Source organism: Cibotium barometz, chromosome 1 (assembly GCF_041138505.1).
Source record: "Cibotium barometz isolate CiBa-2024 chromosome 1, ASM4113850v1, whole genome shotgun sequence".
NCBI classification, from domain to species: Eukaryota; Viridiplantae; Streptophyta; class Polypodiopsida; order Cyatheales; family Cibotiaceae; genus Cibotium; species Cibotium barometz.
This window is the reverse complement of record NC_141046.1, coordinates 20,741,168-20,753,753: the sequence shown is the minus strand read 5'-3', so window position 1 is coordinate 20,753,753 and position 12,586 is coordinate 20,741,168. Positions and strand designations below refer to the sequence as shown.

Genomic DNA, 12,586 nt, shown 5'->3' with positions numbered 1-12,586 from the left:
TCTTATGTTTTATGCAAGGTGATGATGGATATGTGTTAAGGTTGTGGCCATGTTTAAATGTTTTAATACGCATTGATGGTATCAACAAGTGTGTCAAAGGCCCGAGTCCCCCGGGCACCATTGCGAGTTACAGGAACTGTTTGTTGCTGATGTTGGCCATTCTGATTTCCCACTTTGGCCGTGGTTCTGCTTCTTGGAATAGCTGCTGTTGTGAAAGCCTAGGTAACTCTTCCTTGTTCAATACTTCCTGTTGTTGATCTCGTTCTTGTTCCTAAGCCTCTTCCTGATCTTGTGCCGGTTCTTGTTCTTGATCTTGAGTGGTTCTAGTTCTTGTTCTGCATGCGTTTGTTGCTCAATCTCCTTTGGTGCTTCCTCTTTGTCCGCCAGGATTTTATAGAAGTCAGCGGGGTTTGTGCTAATGAACACTCCTTGCACTGACGCCGACTGCTCCTCTTGCTGCTACTTTTGACTGAGGCTAGCCGCTACTCAGCTTCTTGTTCTAGAGAACTCAACTCTTCTTCAGCGACGCTGGATGATCCTCCTGTAGCAGCATATGCTCCCCAATAGGATTGCAAAAAGTGTCGGTGGACTTTACCGACATGGCAAGACGGTCCAGGTGGATGTAAGGACAGGAAAGATTTGTGAATGCCTTGAGAGCGGATATGCAAGATTGCCAGTTTGGACACAGATTCCCACACACACACGCGATCACGTGCTCGCTGAGTTAAGAGTTCAGAGAGGAGAGAGGAGAACAGAGTCAGAGTCGGACACACAGGTAGGTGGATGCAACAAAACTGTAATGTTGAAAAGGTTACAATGTCTGCTCTTCCATAGGGGATGCAACTACTGGATGAACTACTATGCATTGAAATCAAGAATTCCTAATTGCTTAAGAATACTAGTGCCCAAGAATGGCTGAACTCAATGCGCAAGTGCTATCCAGAAGAGGGGGAGGTTACAAGCAGCTGGGTGTTCATATAGTCCGCACACCTGCTGTTACGCTCAAGAATTCAAGTAATAATGCGTTGTACAATGTTAGAAGTAGTGGGCACATGGCCCTACTGGGCAGTCAGAGTTAGTTATGGTGTTGGTGGCAGTCCAACGACTCTCATGAGGTCCAGCTGCACTTCCAGTAGGGGTCGATCCCATGGATCAAGAGCTGGTCGATCTCTCCTCTTTTCACTCATCTACATGCTAGCCTTCTATGCCACCTTCCCTTGAACACTTGGCATTCTTTCCGAACATTAATCCACACATTTTTTTGCTATGGTTAGACTTCAATAATCTTGGTACCCACACACCCTAAAGGTTAGTACAAAGCCTATGTACATTTTACATGCATTAATTCCAGACAATTCACACGCACAAGTTCATTTCCCATGCAACAGTCGGCTACAACATGAACCATGTAAGACAAGTTATCAAGAAAATTAACTCTTTGTACTATTAATTGGCATATTAACTCTACAACCAATTGGGCATACTAACTCTTTTGTCAATATAGTGATCCAAATGGCTTTGTATCTCTATGACGGTTGTCTAGATCAAATGACGTTTTATCTGTATAGCCATTGTCCTTGTCCAAATCTCTATAGCCAATTGTCGTAGTAGATCAAATGTTTGGGAACTTTATGGGCTACTCCCTGTAGAAAATGTCCAGCATCTTGGGGATCTATGGGTAACTCCATGTAATTGATGTTCCAACTCTATGGGTAACTCCACATGGTGAATGTCCAACTCCATGGGTAGTTCCCATGGCAATTGTCGAGTTATTGACACAGGCAGCAAACGTGCAGGCAGAAAGGGGTAGGGGAGTGCGTGCAGGATGGAGGAGGGAAAATTTAGCATTGGAGGAGGGGGGCCAATGGCTGCTATGCGGGGAGCATCATCTTGATTGCCATATTTTCATTATGTTGGGGTAAAGGCACTATGCCCACCCTTGTAGTGTGTACAAGCCCATAAGTTATAGTACATAGTACACTTAGTACTTTTAATGTACTAAGTGCACTATGTGTACTAGTGCAATATACATGTGTGATAGGAGAGTCACACACTCATTCCCATGAGTTGACTTATCCCCACAACTCTCTCTCTCTCTCTCCCTTGCTTCTCTCTGTGTATGTCTCCCACATGAATAACCCTAATTAACTCTCCCATTCAACTGGTATCAGAGCAGGGGTGCATGTCCACAGGCATTTTGACGCCAACTGCAAGGGCCACCGGTTTCACCTCTGTAGCTGAGTTTCTTCAGAAACGCCTTGCCATCAAAGAGGAAAGCGTGGCTCTCTCTCCGCAACTTTTGCTACGCAGAGGCTGCAGCTGAAGCAGGTCGACTAAGTGTTGACGGGCAGAGCTACGCGTAGCACACCACAGGACAGCAGCGCAGCAGCAGCGTGGCGAGGCACGAAGTCACCTAGGTTCAGCTTTGTGCGAATTCTGGTCGCCTGTGCGCCTACAAGCGAACCGTCGAAGCCAGGCTCAACGAGCACGTGGCAAATAGGAGTCGGGCGCCGTGCTGGAGCTTTTGCGCAGAACTGGAGGAGTCGGGCGCCGTGCGTTGCCAACCTCGATAGCGAAACTCAAACGAGCACGTGGCAAATAGGAGTCGGGCGCCGTGCTGGAGCTTTCGCGCACAACTGGAGGAGTCGGGCGCCGTGCGTCGCCAACCTCGATAGCGAAACTTGTCACCGGTGCTCAGCCCATCGCGCGTGGTGCTGGCCAAGGTGTAACAAAGGGCCGCCGTCTACTGTGTTGCACACAACGAGGAGAGCTACGGCCAGCATGCGGTTTCATCCACGCCTGCATCCAGCCCAAGGCTAACACGTCCTGCTGCTGTAACGTGACGCTGCAACGTGGGCAGTTGAAGCCCTTGCTTATCTCAGCTCTGCATTTTTTGGACAACGACATCTCTGAGAAAATCGCTGAGCGCCCCCCCCTTTCTGCAACAGCATCAACACAAAGAAATTCAGCCTGCAAATTGTAGAAAATCAAAAAATTACCTGAGGTATTTGCTTCAATTTTTTGGAATTTGCATGTCCAATTTGCAATTGAGCAGGTACAATCATCAATTGAGCAGGTCAGGTGCCGAATTGCTCAACTTTTGAGCAAAATTGGCAAAATTGGGTGACATTGGTCACAATCAAGATCAATTTGCAGGAAATTGGATGTCAAAATTTGGGGCTTTTGATGTAATTGTGCAATTAAGCATTCATACATGCTGTATGATGTGAGAAATCGCACATTCGGGTAAAATTGCAGCAAATTGCAGTGCAGATCAAAGGGCTTTTGTGCCGATTGGATTGATTTGCATGCAGGCAATCGCATTTGATGCTTTGGGCAATGTGTTGATGCTTGTCAAGCACTCAATGTGCCTGTAAATCAAGGGGCTTTCATGTATTGGATGTATATGTGGCTAGGGGGAAGCACCGTGAAGACTTTTATGCCTTGAATCCTCAGAAATCAGCTTGCAGTCAAGGGGCTTTTGCCCAATTTCTGTTCGGGACTGTTGTATGCAGTGTTCGGGACTGTAAAAGTCTGATTTTCACTCATTTGGACAGCCAAGAGAGCATTTATTGCTACTGTACTTGCTGGTACAGATTTGGTACAGCTTTGTACAAGTTTTGGCATGGCTGCACATTGATTTGAGTGAGCAAAAATCTCAATTTCAGCTGTTGTACTTGCCGGTACAGGTTTGGTACATCACAGGTGAGCACTTGGTACTGTTGTACAGTACTTTGGAAGGGGAACAGAGCACATTTAAGGATTTCATCACATACAGTGGGAGTAGAGTTGTCCTAAATCTGCAGCAACCAGATTTTGGTGATTTCACCACATATAGTGGGAGTAGAGTTGCATTTGTGCTTCCGCAGTGGGAGATAAACTTTGGGAGAACAACTGTGAGCACTTTGTGTGCTTTTGGTGCAGTGTTTGCACATTTTGCAGGGAGTCAGGCATTGACAGGTTGCATATTGCTATGGCAACCACAGGTGAGAGCTCTTCATTGCTTCACATCAAGAAGCTTGAAGGCTCACATAACTATGATATTTGGCAAACCCAGTGCTATAATGTGTTGCTCCAGAAGAAGCAGCACAAGCCTATCAAAGAAAGGGGTGTAATGTCCGCTTCTCTTACTGCTGAAGAGTGGGAAGATATGGATGAGCTAGCAAGATCCACCATCATGTTGTCTGTGTCAGACACTTTACTTTTCAGCATTCGTGAAGAGAAGACAGCTTGGGGAATGTGGCAGAGATTGCAGGACTTGTATGCCCAGCAAAGTGTCTCAAGCAAAGTGTATTGGTTGAAGAAACTCGTAGGTCTTCAGATGAAGGAAGGGGCGTCTATGTTAGCCCATCTAAATGAGTTTAATGGTATTGTCAGCCAGGTCATTAATCAAAACCTGGCAATGGACGATGAGTTCAAAGCCACTTTTCTCTTATGCACTTTGCCAGAGAGTTGGGACACATTCAGGACAGCCACTAGCAATTCGAATGCTATGCTGTCATATGCAGATGTTGAGGGTGCTCTTCTTCAAGAAGAGATGAACAGGAAAAACAACTCTGTTGGAAAGTCCAATGCAATGAATGCACGTGGGAGATCCCAGCAAAGGAGAAAAAGCCAAGAACGGGGAAGGAGCAAGTCTCGCTCCAAAAAGGACTTGGAATGCCATTATTGTGGCAAGAAGGGACACATCAAAAAGCAATGCTACAAATGGAAAAATGATCAAAAGGAAAAGGGAAAAGGCAAAGACAAAGACAAAGATGAAGCCAAAGATGTAAAGCCAAAGGGCAAAAGTGGAGTCAAGATTGAAGAAGTCAATGTGTCACATGCAGGTGACAGTGAGGATGAGGTCCTATTCACGTCTTCACTTGATGTCCATTCACTTCTTACAGGAGATGGTCATGGTATGCACTCATGGATCATTGATTCAGGTGTCTCCTTTCATGTCACAGGTTGCAGAGACTTGTTTGTCAGGTATACTGCTGGCAATGAAGGAGTAGTTTATTTGGGTGATAACCATGCATGCAAGATTCTTGGCAGAGGTGATGTGAGGCTTGTGTTTTCAGATGGCTCACAGCTTATGCTCCATGATGTCAGGCATGTGCCTGAGATCAAGAAGAACCTGCTTTCTACTGGACAGCTTGATGATGCTGATTATGTTACCACATTTGGTCGTGGAAAGTGGAAGATTAGTAAGGGCTCATTGGTTGTTGCCAGAGGCTCTAAGGTGGACACTCTTTACTTCATGCATGCAGGTGTTTGTCACCATGCTAATGTAAATGCAACCGAACTGCTGGAAATCTCTATGTGGCATAGCCGGTTGGGACACATGAGTGTCAAAGGAATGGAGCAATTGTCTCGTTTGGGTTACTTGCCTTCTCTAAAGTTTTCAAGTTTTCAGTTTTGTGAGCATTGTATATATGGCAGGCAACTCCAGTGCCCCCACAAGAAAGCTCTTGGACAGAAAGATGCTCAGTTAGAGCTTGTGCATACCGATGTATGTGAGATGCCTCAGCTTTCTTTGGGAGGGGCAAAATATTTTTTGTCTTTTATTGATGATGCCACACGCAAGGTGTGGGTCTATTCTCTTCGTTTAAAGAGTGATACATTCTCAGTGTTTGAGAAGTTTGTTGCTCTTGTTGAGAATCAAACTGGCAAAACACTGAAGGCTTTGCGTTCCGACAATGGTGGAGAGTATATGTCCAAATAGTTTCAGGACTTTTGTGATGCTAAAGGCATCAAGAGGGAGCTCTCTACTCCTTATGATCCTCCACAAAACGGGACAGCAGAGAGGATGAAGAGGACCATTCAGGAGAAGGTCCGTTCTATGTTGTCACATGCTGCATTACCTCATGGTTTTTGGGCTGAAGCTGTTATGACAGCCGTTCATCTTATAAACAGGTCACCTAACACGAGGCTTGGTGGGAAAGTGCCAGAAGAAGTATGGATAGGGAAGTCTCCGTCATACAAGCACTTGAGAGTGTTTGGTTGCGTTGCGTACGTGCACATACGTAGGGAAATGCACACCAAACTTGATCCTAAGTCTCACAAATGCATATTCCTAGGATATGGTGACAGAGGTGAAATGGGGTATAGACTTTGGGATCCCGTGAATAGAAAGATTATACGCAGCAATGATGTCATTTTTGATGAAACATGCATGTATAAGGAGCCTGCAAGGCAACAGGAGCCTAGCAGAGTCATCTTTGATGATGATGGATATCATGGACAACAACCAAGGGCTGTAAATCAGCCATTACAGCAGCAAAACCAGCCCTTAAATGGTGCCGAAAATGGTCCAAATGGACAGCCAGAGATGGCAGAAGATATCCCTATGGATATCCCACAGTTAGAGGAGATACCGGGCATGATATTTCAGCCTTATGGCATGGAACAGGAGCCACCAATGGGTGATATGCAGGCTGGACAGCAACCTGCAAATGATGGTCATTGGGTACGGAGGTCCACAAGACCCTCCTGAGCCCCTGACAGGTTTGTTCCAGGGGTTGACTACTTGATGCTCACTGACTGTGGGGAGCCCTCATGTTATAAGGAGGCTTTACAGAGGGCAGACAAGGCTCTTTGGGAGCGTGCCATGAAGTCAGAGATGGATTCTCTCCACAAAAATGGAACATGGAAGTTGGTGCATTTGCGTACAGGCAAGAAGGTTTTGCCATGCAAGTGGGTTTACAGGCTCAAAGTTGCACCTGATGCAAAGCCAAGATACAAAGCCAGGTTAGTGGCTAAGGGCTTCAAGCAGGAATATGGTGTGGACTTTGAGGAGATCTTCTCTCCAGTGGTCAAAATGACCACACTTAGAGCTGTGTTAGCTTTGGTTGCACATGATGATCTGGACTTGATTCAGATGGATGTGAAGACTGCTTTTCTTCATGGTGATCTCCATGAGGAGATATATATGCAACAACCAGAGGGTTATGCAGTGAGTGGAAAGGAGAAGCTTGTATGTAAGCTGAAAAAGAGTCTTTATGGGCTCAAACAGGCACCAAGGGAATGGTATCATAAATTTGATACATTTATGAAATCCCAGAATTTCAGGAGAAGTGACATAGATCACTGCTTATACACCAAGAAAGCTTTGGATGGCAGTCTATTGATCCTCATCTTGTATGTTGATGATATGTTGATTGCCGGGAAATCTCCTAAAGAGATGGATGCCTTGAAGAAGAGACTGCATCAAACCTTTGATATAAAGGATTTGGGTGATGCAAATCACATTTTGGGTATGCGGATACTTCGGGACAGAAATCAGCATGTGTTGTATTTGTCTCAGAAGGAGTACATTGGCAAAGTTTTGCAGAGGTTCAATATGGACGGGGGGAAGAAGACTAGTACTCCTTTGCCTCCATATGTGAAACTCAGTGCTATGGACAGCCCACAGTCAGATAGTGGCAGGGCTGATATGGCCAAGATTCCGTATGCTTCAGCTTGTGGCAGTCTCATGTATGCCATGGTTGCTACTAGGCCGGACATCGCATTTGCAGTGGGAGTGGTTAGTAGATATATGGCCAACCCTGGCAAGAAGCATTGGGAAGCAGTGAAAGGTGTCATGAGATACCTGAAGGGCACATAGGATATGTGCATTTGTTTTGGCAAACAGGATGCATTAGTGCATGGTTACACGGATTCAGATTATGCCGGTCATCCAGATAACCGGAAATCTACTACCGGTTATGTGTTTACATTCACAGGAGGTGCTGTGTCATGGATATCCAGGATGCAGAAGTGCACTGCCTTATCTACTACAAAGGCCGAGTATATTGCAGCCACAGAGGCTTGCAAGGAGGCATTATGGCTATCTCGGTTAATGGTTGATTTGGGTTATACAGGGGATATTCCATTGTTGCATTGTGACAGTCAGAGTGCCATCCAGTTGGCAAAGAACCCTGTCTTTCATGCGAAGACGAAGCATGTGGATGTGAAGTATCACTTCATCAGAGAGGTGATAGAGAACAAGCAAATTCAGCTTGTTAAGATTCATACGGATGACAACCCGGCTGATCTGTTGACAAAGAGTTTGCCTCCGGAGCGGTTTGCTCATTGCAGACACTTGATGGGCATTGGATGAGGCCAGTTTCAGCCTTGATATGGCCTTGTATATTATCATGTACATGCTGATTTTTCTTTTCCTTCATTTAAGGGCAACTTGCCTTTAAGTGGGAGGTTGTTGGGGTAAAGGCACTATGTCCACCCTTGTAGTGTGTACAAGCCCATAAGTTATAGTACATAGTACACTTAGTACTTTTAATGTACTAAGTGCACTATGTGTATTAGTGCAATATACATGTGTGATAGGGGAGTCACACACTCATTCCCATGAGTTGACTTATCCCCACAACTCTCTCTCTCCCTTGCTTCTCTTTGTGTATGTCTCTTGTTGGAAATAAGTGCACACTAGGTGTACTATTTCTCTAGTCTAGTTTCAGTCTTTGTGTCTTGAGTCTAGTGCCATGTGGCACCTCTACATTTATCCCATAAGTGAGTCTACTCAATCTTGTACTTCTCACCTATAAATTGTAGGTGTCACATCAATGAATGTATCAATCTTGTGTCTTGTCTACACTCATCTCAAGGTAACTCTTTGTCTTTCATTTTTGTTCTTGTTTCATTTCTAGTCTGCTAGCTTTCATATTTTCTACATGGTATCAGAGCCATGGTTTTATGGTTTCCCTGTTTTTTTCTATGAGCTTTCGCCATTCTCTCCAAGGTGTCCCACTCAATTCAGTGCAGCCCATGTGTTGCCCGCCATATCTTCAGGCCGCCGCCTAGATGCATCTGTTGCCCTCGCCAGATTCACAGCATTGGGAGATAACGTGTGTACCTATCCAATACCTGCTGCTGTAGCAACCCGCCGGCCTGAACTTGCTCCGCCCTGTTGAATACTTGAGAGCTTTAACTGGTGGTTACCTGCGCCCGCTGTTTTTCATTGCACCCGTTGCTCTAGAAGTCTCAAGATGGCCCTTTGTGTATTTTTCGCCATGACCCTGCTCCCCCTCTTCTTTGCACCTGCTCACTCTGCAGACAGTAGCGCCGACTTGCAATGCATTTGCGCCCTAAAGAGCACCTCTTCGTCTCTCTACACCGCTGCCCTCAGCCTATCCACAGTCTGCTGCAGCCATAGCTGCGTTTTTTTCTGCCCGCCATGCCAACAACTGCCCGTCTTCTTCTTCTTGCTGCTGCGGGGGTTCATCATGGTGCTGCCGCCTCTCTACTTGAGCTTACCGGCCTGTCCTCTAGTACTGCACATGCAGCAGCTACCCCCGCACTCTCTTCTTCATCAACATGTCTTCTCAAGTCGTGGACCTCCTGGACATTCAACTCATGCAACAACTCGTCATTTTTGGATCTCTGGTCTTCTCGACATCAGCTCGACGCCTCCTTTTGTGAAGGTAAACTCCAATGTTGATTTTGGACCTGATTTGCAACATCTGTGCAAAAGGCATTTTCCCCTTTGTTATTTCACATTTCCTCTTCATCTTCACATGTGGGTTAGCTGTCCATTGGACCAGCCAGACCTGCAGCAGCAAATTTGAAACAGAAATCAAGTGTATGTCGTGTTCTATTTTCAGTCTACTCTCTATTTCTTATTTTTTTTTAAAAAAAAGAAAAAAAAGAAAAAAAAAGAGGGTTCTGAATTTCATTTACTTCTCTATCTTGTACGGGATTAGACACTGCCAAATCTGGTAAGACCTTCCCATCTCTCTCATAATTGTCTATGTTTTCATGCTATCTACCACCATTGATCACCAATGATGTAGATCATGGGGTAATATCATGTCTATTTGTCTACATGGACTTATCTTTGTCCCTATCCAAGAGGCACCCCTGCATTACTCACTCTAGCAGGAGGATTGACCTTGAGGAGGGATTATCTATCAAGGTCCATCTCTCTGTCTATCTACAATCAGTCAGTCTCTCTGTCTATGTGTCTATCTTGTGTGATCTTACAGTCATATGTCTCTGACACTCTGTCTATCAGTCTCTATGCCTCTCTTTTGTGGATTAGCTACCCACATTCTCTTTGGCATTTTGTCTATGTCCCCATTTTGTCAGTCTCTCTCATGTCTATCTGAAAGTCTCTCTCTCTGTGGGACCACTCTACTGACTGATTGTCTCTCTCTCTGTCTGTCTATGATCCACTCTTGTCCCTACCCTTGTGGACCCATATGAGGATATCACTTGAGAAGGGGTGTCTCAGGATCTTTTGTCTCTCATGTCTTGTTTCTCAGTCTATCAGTCTTTATGTCTGTCTTCTAGTCTTGTCCATCTTGTCTTCTAGTTTGTCTCTCAATCCTTGTCTAGTCTCTTTGTCTTGGTCTTATCTTTTGTCATGTTATAGTCTTGTCTTTTGTCTTTCTCCTAGTGTCCACTTAAGGAGGGTGTTGGAAATAAGTGCACACTAGGTGTACTATTTCTCTAGTCTAGTTTCAGTCTTTGTGTCTTGAGTCTAGTGCCATGTGGCACCTCTACATTTATCCCATAAGTGAGTCTACTCAATCTTGTACTTCTCACCTATAAATTGTAGGTGTCACATCAATGAATGTATCAATATTGTGTCTTGTCTACACTCATCTCAAGGTAACTCTTTGTCTTTCATTTTTGTTCTTGTTTCATTTCTAGTCTGCTAGCTTTCATATTTTCTACATCTCCCACATGAATAACCCTAATTAACTCTCCCATTCACATTACTCAATCATATAGTTGAAAAAACCCAACTGATTTTCTTGATTTGCCAAGCTAGACTTAAAAAACAGCCTCAACAATGTGTTGTTACCATTGTTAAGTGAATTTCCTTGTTCAGTAGGATGCGTAATAAGATCTTTTAGATCTCTCTCTTTTGTAGTTTGGGCGTTTGAATCATTGTTGATAACTAGGTCAATTTTGGAAAAACTTACAAGAAGTTTCATTATGATGTACAAACCTAGTCTGCTAATGAGAAGTCTTTGTTCCCTTGTAGCAAGGATCCTGGATATATCAAAGCCAGCGATATCCAATCACAAGATCAGAAGGATGATGTAAGTGTTGGTATATGTTTGCTTGCTTGTTTGTTATTTGTTTGTGTGTGTGTGTGTGTGTGTGTGTGTGTGTGAGAGAGAGAGAGAGAGAGAGAGAGAGAGAGAGAGAGAGAGAGAGAGAGAGAAACTTTTATTAACGTCTTCAAAAGTCCACTAGGGTCTATGCGACAAAAAAGTTGTTATAAAGTATCCAAGTGTTACACCGATCTTGGTAAAACAGAAAAATAAAACACTGGGGAAAAAAATAAAACACTGGAAAAACGACTACTAGCTACAAATACAAGTAGCATCCTCAGGAATACAATAGCACGATGACCCAAGGTCCAAGGGACATCAAGCTAGGGTGGCTGAGACAAGAACAAAACTAAAACTGAGCTATCACTGTCAAAATTGTTAAAGAAAGCCCTATGTGCTACACCTAGGCTCAATTGTACAAGTGCATTCAATCCTCATAAATAGAGATACAATCCACGGGGGAAGTAAGTGTGTGGCAAGGTCAAGTGTGGGACGGGAAAATAGGCTATGTATTTGTAACTGCGCAGTGGCCGTCTATGTCCACAGTTCGGGTTTGTGCGCTCCGATATAGCTGAAGGATCTCCCGAAGTTGGAGCTAGCAAGGGGATGGTACGCTTGATCCTCTCGGTCGCAGCCGTTTGGACCTCTAGATTTGAGTCACTCTCTCCAAGGAAAAACCGGGAAACCTCTGGGCTTGTATACATTTCCTGGTTTGTCTCATCGGCTGGTCATCCTCAAGATGGGTCTCTCTGGAGCATGGTGAAGGTGGGTGCAAAGAAGCTCATGATGGGTAGTTGGGATGTGTATGTGGGAGCCTCCGTCTCATGTGAAGTAAATGGTCTCTGTGCCACTTGATCTCCCTAGCATCTTTGATGTGGATAGTCTAGAACTCTCGTGAGAGGCCTAAACCCCTCCTAGAAAAGATAGTGGAATCTCCCTCTGATCTCATAATACTTTGGGCATCTACATATGTAGTGCTTCTCTGTCTCCACTTCGAGTGTGCATATCGAGTGGAAAGGTCTTCAAAAGACCCAATAGGTCTATGAGACCAAAATTCATACAATAGTGTCCATGTAATCTCATCATGGTACAAAAGAAAACAAAGATGACAGCTATGAGTTGGGTGTCACCGTTCTGGCGTTCTCTACGCTGTCGACCTCTGGACGAGATTTGGACCTATGGACGAGTTCCATGGTGGACATGACACCTTATGGCAAGGGACTTATGTCTATGCCAAGGGTCATGTGGATTGGTACCTCATGGAAGGGGCATACGTAGGCTAGATATGTGAGGTTGGGAACTTTTGTCTCCTCCCATATTCAGGGTACGGTATTCCAGTTGGCTTGGGGACGTAATGTCTACGCCCAGAATGACCGCTTGTTACAAGCTAAATGAAAGGGAGATTGTCGAGCACATTCTTATGCATGACATACTTGCATGCTTGGAACTGTTTTCGAGTGAACTGTTTTATTGCGTGCAAGATCTGTGTATCTAGTTTACGGGCAAGGGACGCCCTCTCGTGAACCATGCGCGTGAATCTG

General features: G+C 44.8%; 1 protein-coding gene across 4 annotated transcripts in view; it reads left to right on the top strand.

Annotated features, from left to right (window-relative positions):
* The window catches only part of LOC147641716 (protein S-acyltransferase 24-like), a 65,028-nt gene that overhangs the window by 31,296 nt on the left and 21,146 nt on the right, over window positions 1–12,586 (top strand). For all 4 annotated transcript variants that reach the window (XM_086798843.1, XM_086798862.1, XM_086798856.1 and 1 more), the window contains one exon: window positions 10,973–11,030. In XM_086798843.1, the coding sequence (XP_086654969.1) occupies window positions 10,973–11,030 (58 nt within the window). The remainder of the gene's footprint in view (window positions 1–10,972; window positions 11,031–12,586) is intronic.